The sequence below is a fragment of the Amblyomma americanum genome, chromosome 5 (genome assembly GCF_052857255.1).
Source record: "Amblyomma americanum isolate KBUSLIRL-KWMA chromosome 5, ASM5285725v1, whole genome shotgun sequence".
In the NCBI taxonomy this organism is placed as follows: Eukaryota; Metazoa; Arthropoda; class Arachnida; order Ixodida; family Ixodidae; genus Amblyomma; species Amblyomma americanum.
Window position 1 is genome coordinate 37,310,965 of NC_135501.1, and position 27,142 is coordinate 37,338,106.

The following is a 27,142-nucleotide window of genomic DNA, read 5'->3' on the forward strand; positions in this document are numbered from 1 at the left end:
CTGCGTGCACTGCTGGCTTAGTGCAAGGTAGTGCTGTGAAAATGCAGACCTTCGTGCGCGCAGGCCTTAGCATCTGCGTGCACTCGTGCACTGCAGTATAGCTAGATAAAAACTTGGGCCCGCTCTGTTGCTACCTTCAACTATAACGTGCGATGCTTATATCGCGGTCTGCATTCGCGTTTATCACCGTCACCGTTACAGAGCACGGTGAAATTTCCAACGTCGATTCCCGCCGTCTCAGCTTCAGCTGGCGCCACATTTTAAACGATGCCGAAGAATTTTAGCGAATGAGTGCAGTTTGGATGCGCAAGCAGGCGTGCGTAGTTAAAAACAGTGTAAGTAAATACGGACAATTTATTTAAGCTATTCCACTTGAGAACTTGCCGCGTCCCTCCCCGGTGACAAAAAAAGAACAGCCTTGTTTGATTTAGTAAAAAAGACCTACACCAGTTGCTGTATGGGCTTGACGCTGATAATGCTCCGTGCGCAGGCGAGAAGTTCGCTGCTTTAGGGGTTCATAGACTCCGGAAGCTGGAAAAAAACGGAATGGCTGTGTCGCGCATGCAGGTAACTGCTTCCACTTGCCACATCGATAATAAAACTGGATATGCTGCAGTGTCTGTAAATTTGTAACGCGTCCATTCTGGCTTGATGAAATAGCTATTGTACATTCGGGAGCAAACTTGCATCTCGTGGAAATCGATGACACCTGAAATATTGGACAGGATACTTAAGCTCCACCTTAAGGGTATGACGCGATAACGCAGTGGGTAACTTCCTATATATGCAGATGATTATTTATATTCATATACCCCTGGCAGTCCTCATACCCCTTCTGGCGCAGTGGTGCACCGGGTAAGTGATACGCCACTGCCCTGCGATGGCAGGTGCTCTCAGGGATCGGCCTTGTGTGGCCCAGGTTGCCTTTCCCGAGCGAAAAATGATCAATTTAAATGCTATTTGCCACGGTGGGCAGTTTGCTCATTATCCGGTGGGCAAGTTGTGGGCCATGCGACCTAGGTGGGCCAGCTGCCTTCTCGGTTGTTCTGTGGGGACCACCTGCCAGGTCCATGCTCGTTATTTTTCGCTCACAATGCAGACAACGGCGGCACCGGATTTCTGGTGAACAAGGCCTTTAATGCCCTCGCGTTAAAAAATACACAGGAGATCATACGCGTTAGCAGTTTGCACAGTCCGATTCTACAGTGACTTTTTCTGTTGCAGCGTGGGGTCATTGTAAGTGAGGCGTCTGAAGGGTGGCAGTGATTGAATGGGTGCTGAGTAGGGTCTCCTGGAGGGTTAAGGTAGGTTGTTTTAGTGGTGTAGCACTAATGCTTCCACTCAGGCGAAAAACCGTCGTCTCACAGTCAGTTTGTGTGGTGCCCGGTCTGCCCTTGATGAGAAGATATACTATGCACACTTGGCAGCCTGCCCACTGGATTGTGAGCAAACATCCACCGTGGCAGGTGGCAGTTCGGTTAATGATTGGTCGCGAGGGGTTGCTGGAGAAGAGCAGCCTGGGTCGCACAAGCCTTACCGGTGCCAGCACCTGTAATCACAAGGCAGGGGCGCATCGCTTAACCGCTCCACCACTGCACCAGCAGTGGTATGAGGTGTACCAATCATCCATGAATGTTCATAATTACCAGTTCCGCATATAAGGGATTAAGTCTTTATCGCTATCCGAACAACTTCCACCTGGGAGCAATGTATCCGAACACTGAAGGGAAAAGCGAAGTGCTATGCCATCGAATCGCATTTGGCCTAACTACGCGAATCGACCGTAATTGTTTTGGTGTGTGGAGGATTCTGGAGGGTGGTGCGAAAAGGTGGGCTGTCGGTGGAAGTGCCTGGAGTGTGGCGGCAGCATCACACAACATCAGATGGACGTTGATTGATTGATTGAAAACATTGACTGGAAATCACAAAAAAAGTATTCATGGGTGTGCAGGCTTGGGTCCTTAGTCCAGGACTTCCCTGTCTCTTGCAGCCTGCTCTGCCGCTTCAATAAGCTTAAACTGTTCATTGTGGCCAGAAGTGGCCGGCTAAACCAGATGGACAGGTTTTGCGAAAAGGAAGGTAGTAAAGGCAACGCAATAAAAATATAACCGACTCCTGTAAATAACCTTCAGTGATTTCCAGAAAGAATTGGACTCACTCGAAACATCTGCAATCATGAAGACACTGCGCTACCAGATTGTTGAAGAGGCCTATGTCAAGGTAATGGAAAACAACTACAGCGGCTACTAAATCACCACTGCCCTCAGCAGGGACACTGATAAACCCCCAGCCTGGACGGGCGTCCCGGGAGACTCGATTTCTTCAGTAAATTTACCCGAGGATTTACAGGAGACATCCACAGAACTTCATTGCGAAAAGTTAGAGATGAAAGTTAATCTCTGATTTGCTGATGACATAGTATTGCTGAGTAACTCATGGGAAGCGTCTAGCTTCAGTACCGAATTGAACACGAATAGTGCAGCTTCAAATCTACCGGAATCCTAACTGGATATTTCTATGATTACTGCCACTTTGCTATATTCGTACAAAACGAATATCGGCGCTAGTACTCTCAGAGTTGAAGCTGTAACTGTCGAAAGAGGCAACAGTGATCAGCAGTTGGGGGCATGCAGCACTGAGTCAGTGTATTAAATATGTGACCTTCATGTCATGCGCATCGGGAAATAATTTTTTTTTTTGCTACTGACGACGATAGTGAAGAAACTTCTGGCACATATCAGTTGATTAGAAGGACGAGACTTATAAGCCATATCTCCGATATCAGGCACAAAGGCGGGGCTTGCTGAACGTGGCTGAACCCAGCCGCATCGCTGAATCTTGGAGGCTGTATGTCTGAACACCATGAACGACGGCCCACGAATGAACCGCGCCGTGGTCCTGCAGGCCTGAATAATCGCGGCAGCACGCTGTGCGGCGACCGAGCGGGCTCTGTTTTCGAGGCAGCCGCGCGAAAAATACTATGGCGTACCAAATTCGAACTTCGTGTTTGTTATTCGAAAACTATTCGAAAACTGGAGGTCCTATTCGGTTAATTTTGAATAATTTGAAACATGCGTGCACTATTTGACTCGTCCAGCCAATCGGATAGGAGGATATTCTATTCGGTATTCGAAAATTTCGAATATTCGCACACCCCAGCGGACAACCGGTATAGCTAGGGTATAAAATGCAGTTTGCGTTGAGATGGTCGGCAGGGGCCCTTTGTGCTGCGGGAGTGGAATTGGAAAAAAGTTCCTTTCTGCAAGCTATTTAAATGTAACGTTGAGCATTGCATCGGTGCGAGCGCGTGGCCTCAATCATTTACAGGAGCCAAGGCTGATGCTGATTTGGTCTCTGCCGACTGCCCTAAAGCATCGCGCTCAGAAAAAATAGCGAACGGATTCCACGAGCTTTGTCCAGAGGTCATGCTGCCATGTGCCATAGGACCGCCCAGTCGCCATACTTAGCGCAGCGGATGTCAGTAGGGAGTTCCGTCAGATTGCATGCGCGAAGCTTAGAAATAGCAGACAGGTTTAGCATAGTGTCATCCGCCATTCGCTGCCGTGATCCACTTCCGCGGGAACTCAGCTGCGCCTGCGCGTTTGGCGGCGTGCACCCTTCGGGGCCATCTGCTGTTGCACAGCTGGCGCCTCGAGGAACCAGTTCGTGGGTCGTACTACGGTAAATATATCTAATGCCAGACTATGTGAGCAGCAGCGACGGCACACTCATTCACGGGGTCTTTATTTTTTCAAACAACTTCGTTAAAAAGAACAGATACAGGACTTGTGTGGGGAAAGGCGGTGCACTAGACTCTGCTCGCCCCTCGGAATAGTAAAGATATTTAGCATAATGGTTACCGCCACCGCTACGCGTGTCACGTTGCGCATGGGCAGATCGCCCAGCGCGCACGCCTGCTGCGTGGGGACCAATCAGCGCCGTGTACCGGCTGTGCGTGGAACGTGGTAGCGGGACGAGCCCTACTAAGTCTCTCTCCAGTATGAATGGTATGGGACGCGCTCGTGCGTTAGGAAATTACATTTGTTTTCTGGAAAGGGGTGGGGACCGTCTCCAAAGGCTTTTCGGCGTCCCTCCTTGGAGATTTTTCTGAAAGCAGTGGAGTACAACGAGCAGGGTTCAACCCGGTGAGGTGGTAAGTGCGTTCGGCGCGGATGCCATATCGTATACTGCTCGTGGCCCATCGTTATTCATTCATTGGTAGCCCTGGATGAGTATGCAGGCATCCAGAAAATCGTCGCATAAGTATTGTGCTTCACTGGTAATTCTTGGAAGGGGCCATCACATCGCCGACTGCGCCTGAGTATAGGATGACGGGTTCCCGCTCTCTCGCCAGCATGCTTGGGCCGCCCGGCACGAGACTATGAACAGAAGTCTGTGTTTGTACTGAAAGGATGTGTTTGCGGACTGTTGGGAAAAGCGCTGCGAGGTGTGCCTCGGTAGCATTGCATTTATTTTTATTTATACAAGTACCTGCAGCACCACAAGGGCATTATTGCAGGGGGGGGGGGGGGGGGACAATTGGAAGAAAATGAACATTTGACAAAAACTTAAAACAGCAAAGCGCAGTTGGTGAAAGCAAGAAAGTAACAAAATACGTAACCTAAATAAGTCAACCCGGCGGCAAACGGTATGCAGTGAACTGCGGTGCAAAATTACAACACGGAAATGGAAAGGGTGCACTATCGCTCAATGCCAGCCAGAAGATATGAAGATATGAAATTTGAATCACTTTTGTTCTCCCCCTCTGTAGTATCCTTCCCCTCGCACTAGTCATTTACCTGTTGTTTGTTATATTGTTCTTGTTCCCTTTCCTCCTCGCCTTCTTCTTGGCTATAAATAAGCCATTCTTGACTTCAATAAACAGTTGCAAGTAGCGCCTGTCTCGTGTATTCTTTTCCTGTGTGCTGTGTTTTTGTGCGCTTCATCTACTCAAGTTATGAAGTAAACGGGGTGATATTAATCTACGGCAGACTGCGTGACAATAAAGACAAACTCTGAACACGTTTTACATTTACCAATGCTTTTGGAAGCCTATGGGAAACCTGCGCTGCCAAGGTGGAACTGCACTTGTTCCATTCGGTGACTCAAAACTGCTTTTGTCAGCCGGTTGGGCCGCTGCAAACGCGAGAACACATTCTGCGCGATTAGATACCCGCGTTTTGCTGACAGCATTCGTTGCCTAACTTCTCTCGGTGTAGCCCAGATAGCTGACGCACGGCACGTGCGCCTTCGACAGGGCGCGGAGGCTCACGCCAATTAGCGCCTGAAGGTGGCGCGGAAAAGTACTAATAGTACTACCCAAAACTGCTTGCACTTCTCGCTAGGCAGTGTGTTATGCGCTGCAATCGGCACTGCAAACTTCAACGCAAGTTCCCCATTCCAGTGGGCGGAAGCATGCGGAAAAAAATAAATTACGGTAGACGTCAGCACGACATAGCATTTCAAGAACTTTCAGCTCGTGATCACATCGTTTAGAGATGAAGTGGAGAGGGAAAATGTACTAGTTCTTATTTATTCTTGTGAGATCAGAGTAAATTCGAGAAAAAAGTTCTAATTTTGCAGTTAATCGGAGGTGTACTAGTGTTTTCCAACCAAGGTTCTCTTTAACTAATGTAATACTGCTACGGAATTTACAATTACCAGAAACAAATTATGCAGCATGGTTTTGGGCGCGTTCAGGCTTTTCTATAAGATTAAAGCTTTGAGGGTCCCATACCGCGCAAGCGTATTTGAGTACTGGACGAACATTTGTTATGTAAAGCAGTTCTTTTACTTTCTGGGGGCTTTACCCTTAGCGAAAGCTAATACGTTTAGGATATACTTCGGGATATTTATAATGTATTTTATACATAATTTCTATACTTGAATGCACTAAAAATATGCCGGGAATAAATTCCTGAAATTTTATGCTTGGCATTCGAAATATATTCTTAAATTTTTCGAAAAAGACGTCACTTGAAGCATGCTGCGAGCACATTTCAAATGCGTGAAAAAATATTAATGCGGTTTTAGCATCTTGTCAATATATTAAATGTGTACTTTGGTAAATATGAACTTAATGCATTCGAAGTATACGTCACTTAAAGCATTTTTCGAGCACATTTAAAATGCGTGAAAAAATGCGAATGCGGTTTTAGCATCTTGTCATTATATTAAAATTGTACTGCCGTAAATATGAAATTTATGCATTCAAAGTATACATCACTTAAAGGGACACTGAGGAGAACTCTATCAATTTTTTTTTGTTAGCAAAATCTGATAGTTCGGCATTTCATGGTTTTGATGCCGCTTGTCCGGGCGCGAAAGATGCATTTATTTCAATGAAATTTGAATTCGAAGTTGAAAAAGTTTTTCCCGCCCCTCTGATTAAAACTCAGGGAACTCTTATGACGCCACGGCAACTCTTATGACGTCACAGAACGGAGTGACGTGGATCGTGACGTAAACGCAGACTCCGTGATTTCTGACGGCTAGCGGCGCAAAGTGCAACCTTCCTTTGCAAGCCTCTGAGATTCGTGACGTCCATGAAGTAAAGAAAATTCCTCCGTGGCGCCTCTTGTCCTAGGAAGTCATCAGGCTTGTACTTGCGAGACTGGCCTGTGGCGGCGATACCTGTATTTTGGTTCTTGGTATTTTCTACATTACAAGAGCTTTGTTTTCAGGCAGAGTGGCGTTTTTGTGATCAGGAGCTGCTATTCTATGGATACAAGCCAACTTCAATTTCTCCTCAGTGTCCCTTTAAAGCATGTTTCGAGCAGGTTTCAAACACGTGAAAAAATACCTATGCGGTTTTAGCATCTTGGCAATGTATTAAAAGTGTACTTTCGTAAATATGGAGTTAATTAATCTCAAGAATACTTCAATTTTAACAAATGGGCAGTCCTTGTAAACATATTTGAAGCACACTTTTAGCTGCCGTAGAGCAATCTAATGCACGAAATCGCCTTTCGGGAATGGCCTTTGCATGTTGGCAATGTATTGAAAGTGTACTTTCGCAAATGCGATATTAATTCGTCCAAAGTACACTTCAATTCTAACAAATCAGCTGTATTTGCAGCACACTTCAAGCTGCCGTTGAACAGTTAGTGCTCGAAATCGTGTTTCGGGAAATGGCATGTTGGCAATGCAGCTGAAGTGTACTTTCGTAAATACGAAATTGATTCGTGCGTAGTATACTTAAACTCTAACAAATGGGTAGTCCGTGTCAGCATATATACAGCACACTTCAAGCTGCCGTGGAGCATCCCAGTGCTCGAAATCACGTTTCCGGGAGCAGTGGAAACTCTCCCCTGTCGTCCATTCGTTTATGTGAACTTCTACCAGAAAGGCAATCACCACTTACTTAAATTAAGTGTGGACAGCGTGATAGCATTATACCGGCAATGGCGTCATGCGTGCCTCCAGGCCCGAGCATTCCAGCGAAAAGGACCCCCACTGGCAATGCCGACCGGCTTCTATTGACGCCCATGTATTGGTTGGTTGACAGTTCGAGTCCTGACCAACGCCTAACGCAAGTTACGATTAGCACTTCGGTTCTAGACAGACCGCAGATTGGAACGCGAGCACACCGACGCTTGTGCGACAATTTGGGGGCCCACAGTCTTTGCGCAAAAAGCGCCTCCCCGGGCAAAGTAATGTGTCTTCTCTGGAGGGCTTATATACAAGCCAAGCAAAGTATTAGGCTTGTCGGAGGAGTTCGTGTTTGCTGACGTCACTTTCCGTCAGCATTTCCTGTGTGGCGATATCTTTCACGCTGAGGTCCCGTCACGGGACTTTGCATTGGCATCGTGTGGGTACCAGCTCACGCATCCATCCCTGGAAACGAGGCGGCAAACACCCTGGCTCGAGACCTCTACTTCCGAGCCAGGGGAGAGCCGCCCGACTGCAAGGATCTGGATGAGAGACTGATCAGCTATGCAGAAATAATAGAGAGCTATAGAAGTCAAAGGAGGATTTTCCCTCCGCCGGACAAAACACTAGGGAATAAAGAAGCTACAACTTGGCGTAGACTACAAGCTGGGAACTTCATAAACCCGGTGTGGGCATCACACGTATTTAGGGAAAAGGAAATAGAGGAAAAATGCAAAAAATGTGAGAATAGGGGGACCCTAGATCACATCATTTGGGAATGTACACACTCCCCAGGGATTAAAGAAGGAATAAATAGCAAGGAAGCCTGGGAAACCCTTCTGCAAAGCGCGGACCCCGCCGTGCAGAAAAAAGTCATTCACCTGGCACTGGAGGCCGCAAGAGACCAAGAACTCTATGCCTGCCTTTAGATGCGAGGCTCCCGGCCCCCACCCCTAGGCCTGCGTGCCAGAGATGGGGAGTAGGGGAGCCTCTTCTCTGGTGTAAATAAAGGTTTTTGGAATGGAATTGGCATAGACTTCTTGACGACAACGCGTTTTATCTGGGATTGTCTTTTTCCTAATGCTTACAGCCAGCTCAGTCATTACTTCTGCTCTTGACAATATTGATCAGTACTATCCGGTGAATCCGACTAGCACACCTTTTGTAAGCCGAGCCGAATGAATATATTTTGCATGTATTAACTGTATATTTTTAGTGTATATTTAATGTTGTGTAATGTATTTAATGTATATTTTAAATGTGTTGAATGTATATTTTTAGCATATTTTTACTATATTAATAGTATATTTTTATTATATTTGAATATATTTAATGTGTACTTATAGTACATTTTTAATGCATGTAATGTATATTTTAAGTATATTTTTAATGTATAATAAATGTACTAAGCGGACAGAAAATGAGTTTTTGATGCATTTGTAAGAACGTTCAGAATATTACTCCTAGAATACTTAGAAAGCATTCGTATTGCAATTTAAGCATAGGGACAAAAATGCAAAAGGAACACTAGATTAATATGTTCGAAATGCATATTTTGCACAGCCTATTTTTCGCTAAGGGTATCGTCGGCTATGGGGGCACATCCGTGTTCCTAGTGCGACTTGTGACGTCGCTTCGTGGGGCGCCTTGTTGCAGTGCCATATTTCGCGACACTTGTCTGCCATCGGTCAGATCGGCGGTTCGGGCCTACGAATGGTGTGAATTATCATTCTTCTATTTCAAGGGTAACTGTAGCACTTGGTACCATTCGATGTTCCATCAAAATAGATTATAGTAAAGGAACAATGACCTATTGACAGCCAGCCAAGCTCAGCCATGGGGCTACAAAGGAAAGCTGTGCAGCTTCAACAGAAACTTCATAGATGAAGAAAATATAAAAATGTACCGGTCCCGAATGGTTTTTTTAAACTACGAAGCTTCTGTGGAAGCTGCAAAGCTTCCCTTCGTAGCAATATGGCTGCGCTTGAGTGGTTGTCAGTGAGTCATTACTCCCTTATTGCACATCTACTCCACCTTGTGGGATTGCTCCAAACATTGGACCAAAATAGATTATAAGTGGGGCACAGCTTAGACGTAATTTCACTCTACTACCTTATAGGCTACTTATCTTTACTGGCATATATAAAACTTAGCTGTAAATCAGCTAGCCCATCATTCTGTGATTATTACTGCGTGCTTCTTACTTGTGGGTCTCAGGTCCCAAGGAGGAATGGGCCACCTGACAGCGCGTTCGCAGAGGTAAGGGATCGCACTCGACACAGCGCAGCCCGACCTAAGCGGCGGCTGTTTCCACAGGTTCCTGCTGCTGGAGCCGACCGATGCTAAGGCCTTCATTGAAGCCAACAGGGAGTTTCCGCTCAAGAGGCAGACACAGGTGGCGTCCTTTCTCCTAGCAGGAAGAATGGCTTACCATCCATAGTTTGGTCATGGATACCGTCATTATTTTAATTTTCTTCCACAACATGCGCCATGATGCTGAGAATGAAATTTCGCGTGGAACGTCAGTTCAAAGGATACCCGCGTTTCTTTTCACGAATATAAATGTACCGCCCCCCCCCCCCAAAAAAAAAAAATTACCATGAATCGTCTAGCATGTGACTGAGACTGATATTAGCGCCGCAGAGTGTTTTTCACTTTGTCCGAGACCATGCTAGGGCGGCTGCAGGGCGCCCGCCATCGTAAGTCGTTGCACTTCGTGCAGCATTGTCTTGGGCCCAGTGGCCAATACTATGTGGTGCTAATGGCAGTCTCGCTTGAACATTCGTGTCAATTTTGCTGGCTCTGGAATTCGAGCCACATACCGCAACCAAAAGGGAAACTCGGTTATAATCACGTCAATACAGCAGCAGACAATAATTTTGGAACAAACTAATGCTATTGATTCTTTGCACATTGTATGCTGGACCACAGGATGAAAATTGATTTGATGTTAAGCAGTTTAAGACAATGATCTTCTCTAGTAACGCTGGTTTGAGCGCTGTCCTGTATTAGGCCTCCTCAGGCAGTATCATGTAGACACCAGCAGTGCCGCGAGCAGACGGCCTATGTTTCAGTGCGCTTGGCCTTCAGGGCAGAACACTCTCTGTGCTGCGATTTTTTCGATTGAGGTGTATCGAGGCTAGCGTGACAGCCCTGCGTAAGAGTCGCATGCTGCCTACGCACGCAGGTGACGGCGTTGGGCGTGCTCAAGAAGAGCCTGGCGGACGAAGATGCAGCCAGCTGCCTGCTCCTGGCCACCGAGGACGGGCGCCTGTTCGTGCTCGAGCCGGACGCGTTCACTCTGCTCGCAGCCATCCAGGTACTGCACGTTCTCCTCTGTGCTCTGAGATGCTGCCCTTACTGCTAGGCCGCACCATGACGAAAGGGTAAACGATGAACTTTCCTGCCCTTCTCTGATGGCCTTTCCGGATTGGGCTGGTCGGTTGCTCGTCCCGAGCGGTGAATGACGATGACATGTTGGCCGGTGGTCGTATACACGGCGGTTAGCAGTGCGAAGACAACTTCGGGTCTTCGTCTGCTCGTCCAGCGACGCGTTGCCGGTTGGGGCAGCAGCTCGAACTTCTTAACAACAAAAGTTATTAAAGACGGGATCGAAATACAAGCAGGTAATAAAAAGGTTGTTTAAAAGCGGCCGAGACTGAGACTCGGCGCGCTCCTCAACCCTTTGTTTGCAGCGGGTTTTGAACCCTTCAATAATTGGGCGGAGCTTTGCTACTCCAGCTCTCGCCCAACATCGGCCAATATCACATACAAATGGGCGGAACGCAAGGCTCGCCACAGCCTGACTCTGTGGAGCCCCAAACCTCCTCGAACGCGCAGGGCGCGCGGTTTCGCATGCACAGCTCAATACATGTGGAATCTATCGAGCCCCCCCCCCCCCCCCCCCCCCACACACACACACACTTGAGAGTGCGTCCCTCCTCAGCGGGAAAGGTCGTGGGCTCTTTGTGCCGCGACAAGGCCGTTCGTGGCATCACTCCGTATTTCCCACGGCCTTGGGCAGCGTCGGGAGCGCGCGACGCGCTATCATTGTTCTAACCCCTCGTGCACGGGGTGGCGGCCAGTGCACCGCGACGAGTCGGCGCCAGAGCCGAAAGGATTAGCGCGGGCGTCGCGCCGCTCAGTTCTCAGAAAAAGGGGGAAAGACCCGCCGGCGCCATGGGCTTCCAACTTAACAGATGATATTGCTGATGAAGAGGAAAGGAAATGTTATTCTCTCCTGATCCCACAGGTAGCGTAATTGCGGATGTCGTGCCTTGTTTTACCGACATAAATTTTCTTACAGCTATTGATATAACGAAGCACTCCTACTAAAAGAAACGAAATGTTTTCAGACATTTTCAGCGCAAATAATTGACAATAGTTGTACCACACGCCGCCTCCATCATGTATCCGCTCCCACGCTCATCGAATCAAATGGCCACCGCTCACGCGTTGTCCAGAGGCGCGTTTCGGGGGCTGTGTGTCCCATAGAAAGATATGAGGCCGTATGCATGCTTAACATATGTACAAATATAGTACAGCACATTCGGAGACTGTCGATCAGCCGTCTCCAGATACGTGGCCCGCCCTCATCGAAGGGTTCGAACGGGAGTTGTGTAGAGTGCGCGTTGCACAATGCCGCGTATAGGTTTGTTCAGCTTTGCGCAGCCTGTTGTCGGTCCAGGGCGTTGGTACAACCTGCGGTTTGCGACGCTCTTACAGCTCTCATTGCTTTTGGGCAGCAGGTGAAGGCTGCAGTTCTCGGCCATGATGTGCTTAGACTCTGGCGATGGCGGCGACATCATTTAGCACGGAAAAATCATCTTGTACAGATATACTGCTTTAAAAAGAAGGCACCAATATCTCACCGGTTTCACTGCGAAGCACTTCGCTTGTTCCCCACTGATTATGTATAGCGCGTCGAGTAATATCCGAAATGTACTGAGATGTCATTCCGAGCGCGGTCACTCAAGCGCATACTCGGTTTTTATGTTCAGATTTGGGTATTATTCATCTTATCATTCGTATGCAAGGCATACCGGGGATGAGGTTTAGCTGTACAACATGGGCGTGTTTTTTGGAAGCAAGCAAAAAATTTGGTGCTTTTCTGGAGGGAGTTTAGTACGGTTAGTATAAGGAGGCTCTGGCTATGAATTCTCGAGTCAGCAACAGTTGCGTGACCTGCTGCTTATTTACGCATATGAGAAGTGCATTTTGCAGTAGCAGATGACGCCACACTCTACCAAGTAAGGTTTGGAAACAACTGAGGCGTTTTCCTTTAACCCGATGCCTTCGCAAATGGTTCCACCGCGTCCCTCTGGACAGGCACCGGGCGCCACGTGCTGCCTGGACGCGCAGGGCGCCTTCGACGTGGACTTCCACGTGGCCCTGGCCACCCGCGACGACCGGCTGCTGCTGGTCAAGAGGGGCCACAAGGCGGCGCGCCCGCTGGCCGAGACGGGGGCGCCCGCCGTGGGCCTCTGCCATCTCGAGCCGGGACAGCTGGTGGCTGCCTGCGCCAACCGCCGTCTGCGCGCCTACTCGCTCAAGGTGCTGTTCATCGCATCTGCCGAGGGCGTAGTGCATGCCCTGCTGAAACTATCTGCATGCTGTTGCTGTCTTTCGTCGCCTTTCTTTTTCCTTGCGGACCAAGAAATAAGAAAAAAGGAAGGACGATTCTTGTAGAAATGTGTGAGATATTTCGGAACAACTTTACCAGTATTCACGACTAGTGCTACGTCGCCGTTAAAACAACCCAGTGCTTGAAAAAGCAGATACAGCGATTGCCCGTCCGTTGGCTGAGCCGAACACTCGGCGGCGCAGCTAATCTCCGCTTCGAGCTGAGTTATCTCTGTTCTTGGTTAGTTGGACGCCGATAGTCACTTTGAACATACTCTGTCAAGCAACACATGCGACCCCTCTAAGAAATGCGCACGTGAGAGTAATCTTAGAACAAAACATGCGGAGGACACCATGTCTGGAACCCCGCTTTTATGTAGAAAGATCTCAGGGCACTGAAGGGTTATCTCTGAGAAGTAAGAAAAACTCGTTGTTTCGCCCTCTGGATACGTAAACTTCTGCGGTTGCTGCAGGAGTTTATTACAAGGCTCAGCAATAAATTGGTGGCTTTGAGTGTTGATACAAATGTGATGATTCCGAACTCTGCACGCAGGGCCAGTGTATCTGGAACGTGGCGCTGGCCGCACAGCCTCTGGCGGTGACCGCTGTCTGCCGTCCCGGCGTGTGCCAGGCGGCCGCGGTGGCACTATCGGACCGCCGGGTGGTGCTGTATGGCGTGGCCGACGGAGCCCCGACGCATGTGCTCAGCACCAGAGATGCCGTGTCTGCCATCCACTTCGGTCGCCTGGGCAGGGAGGACAACGCGCTGGTCATGGTGGGCACCGGTGAGCACGTGACCAGGCAGCATGCACTCAGTCCTAAGGAGGCGCCCGTGTGCTGTGCGATGCCAGTGCGCGTTAAAGCTCTCCTGGTGGTCGAAATTATTCCGGTGCCCTCCACTACGGCACCTCTTCCTTTTTTCTTTAAGTCCCTCCTTTATCCCTTCCCTTACGGCGTGGTTCGGGTGTCAGCCAATATGTGAGACAGATACTGCGCCGATATGTGAGACAGAGACTGAGCCAGCAGTCTGGCTTAATTCTAACTTACGAAGAATGCCAACAATAATATTTATCGGATCAGTGCCGCCGTCCCCATGGCGAAACGGAACATGGACAAAATACAGGTGGTGTTAGTCCGCGACTTCAAGAGCAAAAGTTTAGGCTTTTGTGTTCAATTTTTCGTTTTCTGCATCATTCTGTGCTTGAGGCAGGCAACAAGAGAAGCGACTTTAAAAGGCGCATCAAAGGAAAGAAATCACTCTAAGCCGCATGCCCTTGGCAAATAAGGAATAAGTGTGCTAAGTCGGGGCTGCTCTGCCCAAGCACTGAGGTTTAAGAATTATTTCGGAATTGAAAAAAAAAAGGAAGCAGAGAAAAGCTGGAGGAAGGGATATTGTGGTGGAACCTTGAGGCTAGCCTCCCAGCTGCTGAGTAAGTGTTCCTTGCATTCCTAGTGTTACAGATTGATGGAGTCGAGTCCATCTGTCGGTCAGCCGAAACATGGCGATGTGAGCGAAATGATCTGCTCCTGCTACGCAGCGGGCAGCCTGACGGTGCTGATCCTGCGGCGAAACGCCCAGCTCCTGCAGTCCACTCGTGATGCGTCGCCCGCATCGGTGGGTGGCCCCCGCTGGAGCCTGCCGAAGAAGACCAAGCTGTTCGTGGACCAGACGATGCGCGAGAGGGAGCACTCGGTCGGTGCGTGACCGTACACTGCCGCCAGGAGTCGCTTTTGTTTTGCCACTTTCTTTATCACCGTCACCACGCGGCTTTACGGCTTTGCTGGGTACGCGAGTAGAGACCAGAGCACGTTGTAAGGGTTCAGATAAGGCGTGTCAGTTTTTGCGATGTCGGAGATCGTTGTCGGTGTCTTATACGCCCTACCTTGAAAGTTTGCGGGCACCTTTAAATTGAATGCGGTCGAGGGCGATAGGCACCCAGATCCCGACGACCACCGAGTGCACTCGGTCATATCGCCACAGCTGGCTTCTTCCTGTTTAGCCCCCTAACCAGCAAATTAATACCCGAAAAACGTACCAAAGCACCAAACGTTTTTTAAGTAGTACTTTTCTAAAATGTAATTCTGATTCTGAAAATATCGTTACTCCATTGGTTTCTGGCAAAGAATACAAACAATTTTGAAAAAAGAAAAAGCTGCTCTTGAGGGCGTCTTTCTCTCAGTGCATGTCATTGAAATAGGTTACAGCTTACACAAGTCCGCGTATTTATGTGATCTAATACGCTGTAACACACTGCAAAGGGCATATACGTTGCTTAATCCTAACGCAAACAAGGGTTCGAACCAACACCCTCCTAAGTTTGATCAGTAGAATTCCCCCGCATCCCCGTCGTCGCTATCGCTCTCGGCCTCATCGTCAACTGAAGCAGTATACAGCTCGCATACGAAGTCGCAGTCACTGTCGGAAACAAATTCTGAGCTGTCAGCAGCGCTGCTTTGATAACTGCTCCGAGAAGGGGGTACATATCGCCACCAGCAAACTTCATGTGCGGCGCCACTATAGAATTACTCTTGCCAGTCTTAAAACACGCCCTCAAGGCGACAAAGACGTTTTGTTCGTGGACAAGCAGCGGCTTTTAGTGCTGAAAATTGCAAGCAGAGCATCTGCCGGCCGCAAATTCGTCTTGGGTGTTGGGAGCAGCGTAACATTGGGCCGGACGAGTGGGACTAGTGATTGGCTATATTGATAGAACCACGCACGGCGAATAGTGCTCGGGGTTGGCGGTTAAAGGTTGAATGGGCAACACTTCCTCCAGGAAGGAATTCGAGCTCTGCGCCAGACTTTCCCTCTGCGGACCTCGTCCGGGGTGGTCGCAGACTCGCCGCAGACACGTGGTAACATTTCGATGCCTTCACGTATCCATAGAGTTCCTCAATATTGTCTTGAAGGAAAGCTGGCGCCGTCTCCTATGGGAGTTTCTTAAAGAGCACTAACATACACCGCGGCAGTAGCGGCAACACGAGGTATCTTATTTGGTTTCGCTAATGTTGGGCCGAGAACGTGGATTCTGCCTCTGAATCGCCTGCGGCACCGCGGTGGTCTCCTCTGCGAGCAGATTGTATTATGTTGATAGTGCCTGAAAGAGGAACTATTAAAATAATTCAAGTGAAAAACATTTTCATTTCATTCCATTTATTATTCCTCAAATGCGCCTTGGACAGGGGTTTTACATGAGGGGTTTTTATAATAACACTTTAGAACTTTAGAATTATTTAAGAAGTCAAAATATTAAATTTAACCTAAGTGTTAGCCTGCCTTGGTAACTTTCGCAGCGTTTCTTCGAGGTGCACTACAAGAAGAGTCTTATGATACGTCTGAATTCACGTCTCATGCCCGACAATTTCCAAGCCAAATATGAAACCTCATCTTATCGGTATTCCTTTTCCTCTCCGTTATGGACAAACTGCAGCGCCGCCTGCTTCCGTGTAGGCAATTTTGAGAAGCTCTGTGACACGAACCCTTCCACACTGGCGGTTGCCAGCTGCGAGCGAATCCATGCGCTTTGAGGCCGTAAAGCAACGGACCCGGCTGTTATACTTGAAGGAACCAGTTGGGCATTAAGCTGGCAATAGTAAATCGATTTGACAGAAACTCATTACGTTTTAAACGGGCAAGTTATCTCAATGCCCTATTTTAGAAGAAGAAAATTTTCTATTAATGCAGAAATAGATTCTTGGCTTTGGCGTCGTACGGTCTTAGTTCGAAAAAAAAAGTGGTCTGTTTTCGCACTCTTCGGTGCAAACGTTGTGATACCTCGGGTGCCTCAGCCGGATGGGGATACGCTGCTGTCTTCCCTACTTTCGTTCGGCTTGCTTTCTTGCACTGGCTGCGCTGCTAACTGTTCGATTCGGCTTCTCGCTACTTCACGCTGTGAAGAACTTTGGTTCGCCTTGCCAACATCACATCTTGAGTGCGAAGAGACACTGACACGGGCTCTGTGTCGGTCCTGCAGCCATGCACCGCGGCTTCCTGCGGGACCTGCAGCGGCTGCGGCTGACGGCGGCGCGCCAGTACCACCGCGCTGTGCTGGGCGCCGCGGCGCCGGTGCGCAGCGCAGACGCGGCCGACTGCGGCGCCGTCCTCCTCGAGCTGTCGGCGCAGGTGCAGGGCCTGGGGCCCCAGCTGGCGCTGCACGTGCGCCTGCAGGCCTCGCGTCCGCTCAGCAGGCTCACCATGGTCATCCACGGCGGGGACCAGTACCGGCTGCACAAGCCCAGCACGCAGGCTGAGTACCGACCGCGGCCAGCTCTGAGAAGAGGCTTAACGTAATCGAGATGAGCGTCCTTTTGCTGAAGTGTCATTTGCTGCAACGCGAATTTTTATCGTAAAGCGGAACGAACCCGAAGGAAAGAACGGACACAATGCTCCGCGACACTGTTTTAACGTTGTTTCCTCCTCTTCCAGGCCGAGGTATAGCAAAATAAAAAATAAAACGTCCGATGCCAGTGGAGCTAAAAACTCTACAACTCTGAGTTTTCTTTAAAAGGCTTCAGGATTGTAAGAGTTTCAAAATTTTGTTTCTGTCTTCGTAACAGAATCATATTCAAATTTGTCCAAAATACACCCGCTATAGAGGCTATTCCGGGCGAAAGTTTTATGTTAGGGTGCAGTGTACATTTTGAAAGATCGCTTTCTTTCCTTACTGTTTCGCGAAAAAAGAACAAAGGAGGTACTGAACCCGTTTGTAAAATTCCGCACCAACCTATCTACATACTTTACCTGGCTGCTGCAAGACTAACAAGCAGCATCGAAATTTTCACCAAAACAAGCCGCATCGCAGCAACTGGTTAAAGCAATAGTTTTCTCGTAGACTTTTCGTGTCCGCTTCCCCGGGTGGTGACGTTGAATCTCTTGTATTCAAGACTGCCACTCACGGGGGGCAAATCACGGACGGGAGCTTGTGCTGACTCACTGCACTGTCGTCATGGTATTTTTTTTTTAATAATAATAATAATAGAGATTTATTCATCACAACGATGAAAAGGGCCGAGGAAAAAAGCCAGCAAGGCTTGACGAGCCCTCGGCCCCTACATATACAAAGGCATCAGCGGAACAAAGAATACATATTGTGCAACAGTATCACAATAACAAAATTAGTACTACAAACTTTTGATGCAAACACTGAATAAAAAGGAAAAATGAAAAGATTATAAAAGCAGACTAATTTTTGAAACACAGGAAATGTTTACAAAGGTCACGGATCGGCGTACTAATTATGTCAATATTTTTATGATGTAACGTGTTTAGGTGTTTAGGCAACTGGAAGGCAATCATTTGTAATCCGTAGTTTGTTCTTGGAGTTTTAGTCTGCCACGGGGAGTGTTGTCTAGTGTTATACAGCTTCTTGCTCGGCGTTAGGGAGGCCAGTCTCCCCAAATAATCAGTATGACGAAGTAGCTCCTTCTTATATCTCGAAAGCAGTTGAAAACTATAGATGTCAAAAATTTTCATAATACATGCATCTTCAAAGTACTGGTTTGTATGCTGGTTGAAACTAAGCTGGAATATGCACCTTATCGCTTTCTTTTGAAGTAGATAAATTTTGTCTAGATTATTCAGAGTGGTCATGCCCCAGACAAGGTGACAATAATTTAAATGGGACAAAAACAACGATTTGTATATGAGCTCCTTAATCCTCGAAGGAAGCATTGTTTTCAGGCGATATAGGTGTCCTACGACTCGAGCGAGTTTAGGCAAGATAGTATCTACATGATGGTCCCATGACATTGTTTCGTGAAAGACGACTCCAAGTGTTTTAAATTTTTCTACTATCTCAATCTCCTCTGAATTAAGTAGTAGCTTTTTTTTGTATGCAGAAGTTTATTCCTTGGTCGGAAGGTAACAGCCTTGCTTTTATTCACATTTATTTTTAACCCATTTAGTTCTGTCCAGGTGTTTAGTTGGCATAAAATATTGTTTCCTTTGTCTATCAGGGAATCGCAGTCATTCGTTGAGAGGAAAATACTTGTGTCGTCTGCATAAATAAAAAACGATGCTTGGTCGTTAATAAATAAGTTGAAGAGCAAAGGCCCCAATATGCTACCCTGCGGCACTCCACATTTTATATTCTTTAAAGAAGACTCAATACCATTAATGGTTGTATATTGTGCACGATTAGAAAGATAAGAGTTTAAAAGTTGCAGAGGAAGACCTCTAATTCCATACATTTCAAGCTTTCTAATCAGCAGTTCGTGATTTAGAGAATCAAATGCTTTTTTGAAATCTACGAAGGTAGCTAGCACGATATGTTTCTTTTCAAAACTGTTTAGGATATATTCTTTCTCGTGAAGAAGCGCAAGCTCAGTGGATTTATTCTTCCGAAATCCAAACTGCCATCCTGTTATAATATCATTTTTTTCTATGAATTTTTGCAGTCGAGAGAAGATAAGCTTTTCTAAGCCTTTAGAAAAGACAGGGAGCAAAGAAATAGGTCTGTAATTTCCAAGGGAGTTCTTGTCACCTTTCTTGTAAATAACTACTACTTTAGCCACCTGCATTTTATTTGGAAATATGCCCTTTAAAAAACATAAGTATGCGTGAACAAAGAGGCTGAGACCGGAAATTAACAACTCGCTGTTGCAAGGAGAGTTGATATTACTTTCAAGAGAATATTTTTGTAGTGATAGCTATATTACGGTAGCATTTCGAGCCTTCAGCGTGACGGCGCCGTGGCGGTGGCGGCGCTGCCACCCTGTGGCTGCGCCGCCACGCTGTGACCTGGTTAGTCACGTGGTGCGGAGCGGCAGCCGGCGGCACGACGCCGTGGCTAATCACGTGGTTTACCACGTGCTTGGTCACGTGACCAAGTTCCACTCGGTCAGCTGTAGCTATCGCGTCACTCCAGGTTTTACCAAAGCTAAACCACCGGCAATTTCTTGTTCTTCCGCACGCCACAATCTTAAACAAAACTGCTGCGGTCTGCTGCTTCTAAGCTTCTATTTAGTGGGAGCACTGTTCATAATGATACCAGTGAGAAGTCAAGTTTTTTGAAGAGACTCTTGTTTCCAGTTTTATACTATCTATACTTGGTCGTCAAAGTAAACTTTGGCTACCAAAATGATTCACCATGTTGGCTGCCACCACGACTAGAAAGAAAGTGTGCAGCTTGCTATTTGCTTGCAGCAGTCGCTTTCTCCATGCAAACGGGCATATTAACTCTATGCCGCCGCAATTCGCACCTTTCCACAGAAGACTGATGCATTCACTGCTGTGAGCGCATGACTTGTAGCGGTTTTGTAATCTCTGCCTGTTCAACACAGACGGCGGAACCAGCAACTTAATCTCTTGGCTAGAAATGCGGAAAGCGTTGAAACGTGCTTACCGTGCGATGCGTCCACGCAGATGGCATACCTGGTGCCCAACCTCGCCTACCGTTACACGGCTAGGGTCACGGCAGAGTCTGGCGCGCCTGGCGTGCTCAAGGTGAGGGTGGTACATCGAGAGTTTAATTCTTTTTTCTGCAACAAAAACGCCACATCAAAGCTCTTTTCCAGCGCTTAGGTGGCAGTGATGGCGAGCTTTGCAGGGGACGAAATGGTGTCACAGCACCACGAAACTAGAACGAAGTACAGAATACTGTCGTTAGGCCATCAATCAAACACATGAGCCACGACGTCCTGGCTCCCTGCAGTCGCGTGATGCTGTGAGGTCATAGACAGCCGCAAATGGCAACATCGCAGCCACATTGCTCAAACAAGGCACACTTATCGCTATGTTTTCGCTCGCTGAGGTTGAAGACTCGTGGATATTTTCTTCCACAACTGAGAAAAGCCAAGGCAGCGCCCAATTCGCCCACATCAAAACAGAGGCCATTCACTGATCCGTTCAGCTTACGAAACGTAACAGAGTTCAAGGTATGCCGTGTAAAAAGAGTTAAGCGGCAGTAAACAGCCTCCAGCGTCATAGTTGCTGCTTTGCGGAGCACCCTGCAGGCACCAGTACATAGCGCTCGGTTGCGCTTACGTATAGGGCTGGGCAGTATGCCAGGGAACACATGATTAGCATTGGTGTGTCAGAGTTATCGCTGCTTGCGGGTCAAATTACGACAAATACCTTGGATTTTATTCTTTACCATCGATCATCTATGTTAGCGTTGAAGCTTGGGCGATCGTGGTCATCGATCTGTAACTTGTAAAGTAACCATACGTAATTTAGCATACGCTTGCCGTCCTGACGAGCCTTCATATAGCAGAAAGTAATTGAGAGGAAGGTCCTATTGGCAATTTCGATGCTAATTGTAGAAAAATATTAAAGAGAAACCCGTTCTTACGGACGATTTCGGGACATAAGAGCGCGTCATGCGTGTGTACTTGCGTGGCGAGCAGCGGGGAACTGTGAGGACAGTATGGCCCGATGAACACTAGAACTCCCTTGGACGTCCGCAGGACGTCCAAGAGAGTTTTAATGTCCACTAAGAAGGAGTGTTTGGCAGTGCGATGGAGCAAAGTTTAAAAGAGAAGTGCTTGAAAAATCAGGATTCTGGACTTTATGCGTCCTCTTTAAATGCGAAGCACCCAGGGAGCAAACTCGTAAGGTTTATTTGTGTCTAGAGTAGTCTCGCTAGAACCAGGTTTGGAAAATTTAGATTAGTTTTGGTTTCAGCTAGTTCATCACAACTGGTGACTGGAAGAGAACGGGTGCTTAAAACTGAATTTCTGCTCGCGCTCGGCAGGGTGACCGAATTGTCTTTGGCACCTGGGTACGGAGCTGCTCTGTTTTCGTCGGCGGTGGTTCGAACCCCGCTTGGGAATGAAGCTTCTTTCTGCTGCATACCATTGTCATGAGGACGATACGACGTTCTAGTTGGCTTCCCTCCCGCCGCTATGGAAGGAATTGGTGCTGACGTCTGCATTGGCTGGACAATGGTGTACGCGTATATTGAAATTTCCTGCCACTGCTTGCGCCCAATGCTACCATGGTGGACGTAAAAGGCGATAAAGGGGTAGAGATGCATTATCCTGTGCAGGTAGTCCTAAAAAAGAAGAATAAAAGGAAGAGAATAAGACCGAGTAACACGATCGCATAATCATGCCCAACATTCTTGGGGAAAAATTTTTAAAATTGCGAAACTAAGATACTGGTAGAGAAGTAGTGACGGTAATGGTCCATTCTTCTGAAGTGTAGCAAAACCTTTCTTCTAAAGTGTCTCCATCGCTCCCACCGAGCGGTGAAGACTGCAAGAGAATACAATGAGGAACACTTTTGACGATAGCAAAAACGTTAATAGCAAAGAATGCAAGCGTGCCGAGGGGAGATCTGCCGATATATTGATTGTTATAGTGAAATGTTACAATATAAAGAAATTGCATTCATGCACTCTTTTCCGTTAAAAAATCTTTTGTCCATGACAGTTGGGTATGATCTCCCTCTCAGTCATTAAAGAAGTAAGAAGGCAACGAACTAAGGTCGTCGCAACATGATAGGCGTACCCTCGTGTGCGTGTGCACTATGTGTGTGAAAAATATTTGATAATCAGAATAAATCGAGGCTAATTGGGTGGGTCCTCATTCCAGGAGCCCATTGGCCTTTGCCGCCGCTCTTTCCCGGTTCACCAGCGAAAGATATTCTGACAAGTTTGAGCTGGATAGCGCCGCCTCCCACTTCTCAGTTGTTGGGCTAATGATTCTTCTTGGAATAGGTGGATTCCTGTGGCGCGCCCATACCATGTGATTTAAGTTAGCCACTTCACCACAGAAGGCGCAATGCGGCTTGTACTATTTTTGGAACGTTAGCTGAATATGACTGGGGCTGATGTAAGTATCTCACTGATATTTCTTTAAGAGTACCCCTTGAAAAAAAATTGAAAACTGTTTAGGAAACGAAATGGCGCAGTAATTTCCTCGCATCTCGGTGGACACCCGGGCTGCGTCGGAGGGGAAAATAGGAAGGTGGGAGTGAGAAACAGGTACCGTAGTGGAGGTGTCAAGAATAATTTCGACCACCTGGGGATCTTTAACGTGCACTCACATCGCATAGCACACGGGCGCCTTAGCGCTTCGCCTCCATCAAAGCGCGGCCACCGCGGCCGAGTTCGAACCCGGGAACTCAAGCTCAATAGCCGAAAGCTCTAACCACAGCCATCGCGGCGGGTCCACCCCTTGCTCCCTACTTAGATTTTTGTACGGTTCGGCGTATACTTTCCTTGTTAATCTGGAATGTTAGTGCACTCCTAACACCGCGTCGCCAAAGGGAAGGAATTTGGCGGGAAAGAATCGGCGCGAAAATAGAAGACAAGGAAGACGAATCAGTCGGGACGTGTGTTCGCTGTCTCGGTGTAATATTGCGCTGCAGAGCACGATGATCGGTTACTGCGAGCTGAAGCCTGCACTGAAATACATAGGACCCTCTTTATATGCTCAGAACACTTATATTGTGTATAATAACTACCGTCCTCCGGTTTCACTTGCGCGTGGAGGTCCTGGAGGTTCTGTAATGCTCAGGACTTAGTGCACCTTTGCGACGGGCCTAAGAGACAGCCAGTTTTTTATTATTTTTAATTCCTATTAACTTCGTGATGTCGATGTCTGTGATGCACAGCAGTGCACTTCTACGCCGGGAACTCACCAAATCTAATGTTTCATGTTGTTGATCTAATGAAATTACAGGCGCATTTTGCAAGCGCTGAAGTCGAAGCGCACACATGCTGACCCTTCAAACTTTTAAAGTATTCCTTCGGGGCCTATGCGACGGATGTGGAGAGCGTGGTGGCTCTCTCCTACCATCTTGCAGCGAGAAACGCTTTGCAGGTGCTGGTGGCTGGACAAGGGAGGGTCCTGGCGACAGCTCTGGTGCAGATTCCTGCCCTGGACATGCCCTAGCCGCCAATCACAGCACGGCTGGGGAAAGCATGTGCACCGGCAGGTCGCAGCTTGCTTGCCTGGTGAAAGAAGTGCTCCTTCTGCTGGGCTACACATGTGCATAGTTCTTCAAAGATGCCACTTACGAAACTGATTTAAATTCTAGAATCTCGTTCCCCACAAGGCAAAGAAACAAGAATAGGTTAGTTTGTTGTTCATTGTTCAGGGAATCGCATTCGAACTGGTTACAAGGTGAGTGTGCGCCTCTTCTGCATAATCATACTCTCATCCTCGGGACTGTTGCCATCGCAATCGCTGCCCAGCCTCCTATTGGCAGTTTGTTTCACGGCCTAAGATGTCGCTACCACTCGCGTGCTTCCAAGCCTTGCACCGGTATACGCGGTAACTGTGAGATACGCAGAGTGTGAAAAGCTTCACAGGCAGCACGATTAAAGAGGCCTGGGTGCGGTGTACCCAACCACAGGAAACGGAAAATGGTTGCTCGCGCCAGAGCAGCCGTGCTTCACCTCACCTCAGGGAAACTCACCAGCGTCTTTGTCGTCCCGTGTTCGTTGGGGTGTCATATAAAAAGCCAGTCTCGTTGAATAAAAGTGGTATACAACAGTACCTGTTCTGTGTCTACGTGTGGCTGCCGTGTCCGCATTTATTCGCGCTGGTTAAAGCTTCGCGCGCAAGGTATTGCATGCGGTGCTATGGAAATGCAATTTTATGCTGCCAAGACGCATTTATCTTCTTTGCCTGCGGAACAAAACTAGGGAGTTTAAATAAATTATTGCACCTGTGCCTGTATTCGAGGAGCAAATCATGGCCTAAAATGTATGAGATCGCCCCATGGGTTGGAAGTTCTTTAACACGTTTCCGGATCGAAACACATACCGGCCAGATCATTCGCTAATTATTCTTAGCGTACTGACCCTGTCTAAAAACAGCAGAAAAGTTTCTGTCTTCACAACGGACTTTCTGCAATATTTCTGACTTATGCTAAAAACTTGTGCTAACAACATAAATTTTTTAGTAACGCAATTTTGCGTTGAAAGTACAGAAAAGTACTACAGAACTACACACTACAGAAAGTACCACAGAAGAAACTGCAGTAATATATAACAATACAAAAGAACAGAAAACTCCGGTGTTACGACAAAACTGCAAAATATTTTGTCGTATTTAGGCACGGCTCTGTCGTTTTTTTCGACTGGATACTTCTTTCTGGTCGACGTTCCTGACTCCGCTATGTTCACAGAATAAGAAGGACCCCTAGCAAAGACAAAAAATGCCATTTATGGTGTTAGTTTCTTCTGCGGATGCCGACGGTGTTTTTTAACCAATCAAAGTGGGCGTACAATGCATGGCTAATATTCTACAGATGGAGTAAAGCATAATTTTCTTTCGTAGCGACGCCAGTATTTAAACTCTAAATAATTTATAAAGTTGTTTACAGCCATAGGTATATCCAAAACTGAAATCGCTCATCGCTTCCCTGTTCTGTGTACACGAACTGATACCGTTCGACATCGCGACGTTCGTAGGTGGTGAACCTTCAGTTCCCTATAATCGCGAACTGCTTTCGTTTTATGTCGGCAGTTTCCGCGGGAGAAGGCTCGCACAGGAAGACTGTCTAGCACTTCCTATGCATTCACCCTCAAGGTATTGATCTTAAAAACAATAGTTCATAATCAGACTTCTCGCCGTCCTCGCCGTGACAAAGTGGCGGCAATCGGTGTGCAGCAGACATCGCGAGAGTTCCCACTCTCGCGGATGCCGGCATCGAATGACCACAAATATCACCTGACCCCTGTCGTCCGGTTTTACTTCGATCACGTTGTCAGCGATGGGCTAATCACGAAACCAGCAAGTCCAGGGTCAGCAAGGCCAACACGGTGCGTCTGTATACAATTCCCAGTTACCAGAATGGGTCCGTGGTAGTTGCCGACCAAGACACACGCCTTCTTTCATTCAGATAGCCACATATTATGCTATCACCTTTCAGAAAAGCAAATCTCTCGCTTCTTGCTCCCTTCCGGAGAAAAGAGGACATAGGGATAGCTGCTCTGGCTACTGGTGCGACAGCACCGCTTCAAACTCCTTTTCATGAAAATGCCAACACGGACCTCATGTTGCTCGAGGGGATGCTTGTAGCGCGACTAAAAACACAAGGGACAGAGACGAACGGGACAGGCGCTTGTCACGTTCGTCTCTGTCCCTTGTGTTTTTAGTCGCGCTACAAGCATCCCCTCGAGCAATATGAACCAACTCGCCCAGCAAAATGTTTTATTGAACGGACCTCATGACCGCGCACCATTTGTTATCTATAGAAGGGACAGTCCCCTCTCGATTGCAGGCTATCTGGCGGGCTCTGCTAGCTTTGCGATCTTGCAGAGATGGCTGAGGCAGCTGCTCAATTCAGACCTTAAAAAAAGAAATTGGTACCGTATATAAGCAAAAGAGTTTCATCACACAAAAAAGAGAGGGATAGAATGTAAAACCTGATAAAGGGTCGAAAGCTTCGTTTGTTCAACCAAGTTATTACAGAGTACTCAATTTTCTAGCCCAAAGACGACAGGTCAAAAAAGAAAGACAAAGACGGGCGCTACTTGCCCGTGTTTGTCTTTCTTTCTGTGTGCTGTTGCATTTGCGCTAAAAAGATAAATACTTTGTCAGAAAACCAACTAGCCCAGCATCTAACCCTTTTAAGACAGATTATTACTTTCTTCAGTAAACTTCTTTGTTAAGTTCAAAAGGATTGAACTGCTCGGATTTGAGCTTCGATGTTTTTGTCGTCGCCAACTGAAAGGCTGTTTTTACGTTCGCTCGAGATTTGTTCTGCAAACTTGCCAATAATACTAGAATTGCTGAGCGGTTCATTTTTAGAGATCCATCGACCCCAGAAAAATGAATACTTTTGTAGCCTGGCTGACGACCCCTTTTTGTTTAAAACCTTCGAAGAATTAAAAAAAATTAAAGTGTAGGAAGCCGGCTCCAAACGGAGTTCGGGTTGTGTCGAAGTCCCATGGTAGACAGTAACAACAAAAATAGAGATGGGGGAAGATCCGTGTCTCACACACAGTTATAGCAGGCATGGACAAATTGGAGAAAAAAGAATAACCAATAGTGCATTTTTACTCGGGTAAATTCCTTGTAGATGCTGTAGGTGTAAAACAGAACTGAAAAAGTAAGCTAAAAATTAACACCAAGCACAAGAACGAGGTTCCATAACGACGTTCTTCCATAATTGTTGAGTGATGTACTCTTTCCATGATTTCGGCCGCCTAGAACGGTAATCTACCCGAATACCATAGTCGGGATCCTGAAAGCG

General features: G+C 47.4%; 1 protein-coding gene across 1 annotated transcript in view; it reads left to right on the top strand.

Moving 5' to 3' along the window:
* The window catches only part of BBS1 (Bardet-Biedl syndrome 1), a 56,304-nt gene extending 31,879 nt beyond the window's left edge, over positions 1–24,425 (top strand). The window contains exons 5-13 of the mRNA XM_077664736.1: positions 9,589–9,630; positions 9,688–9,766; positions 10,559–10,690; positions 12,700–12,924; positions 13,547–13,778; positions 14,532–14,690; positions 16,965–17,277; positions 20,354–20,434; positions 23,758–24,425. Of these exons, the coding sequence (XP_077520862.1) occupies positions 9,589–9,630; positions 9,688–9,766; positions 10,559–10,690; positions 12,700–12,924; positions 13,547–13,778; positions 14,532–14,690; positions 16,965–17,277; positions 20,354–20,434; positions 23,758–23,962 (1,468 nt within the window). The 3' untranslated portion in view covers positions 23,963–24,425. The remainder of the gene's footprint in view (positions 1–9,588; positions 9,631–9,687; positions 9,767–10,558; positions 10,691–12,699; positions 12,925–13,546; positions 13,779–14,531; positions 14,691–16,964; positions 17,278–20,353; positions 20,435–23,757) is intronic.
* The last annotated feature ends 2,717 nt before the right edge of the window (positions 24,426–27,142 follow it).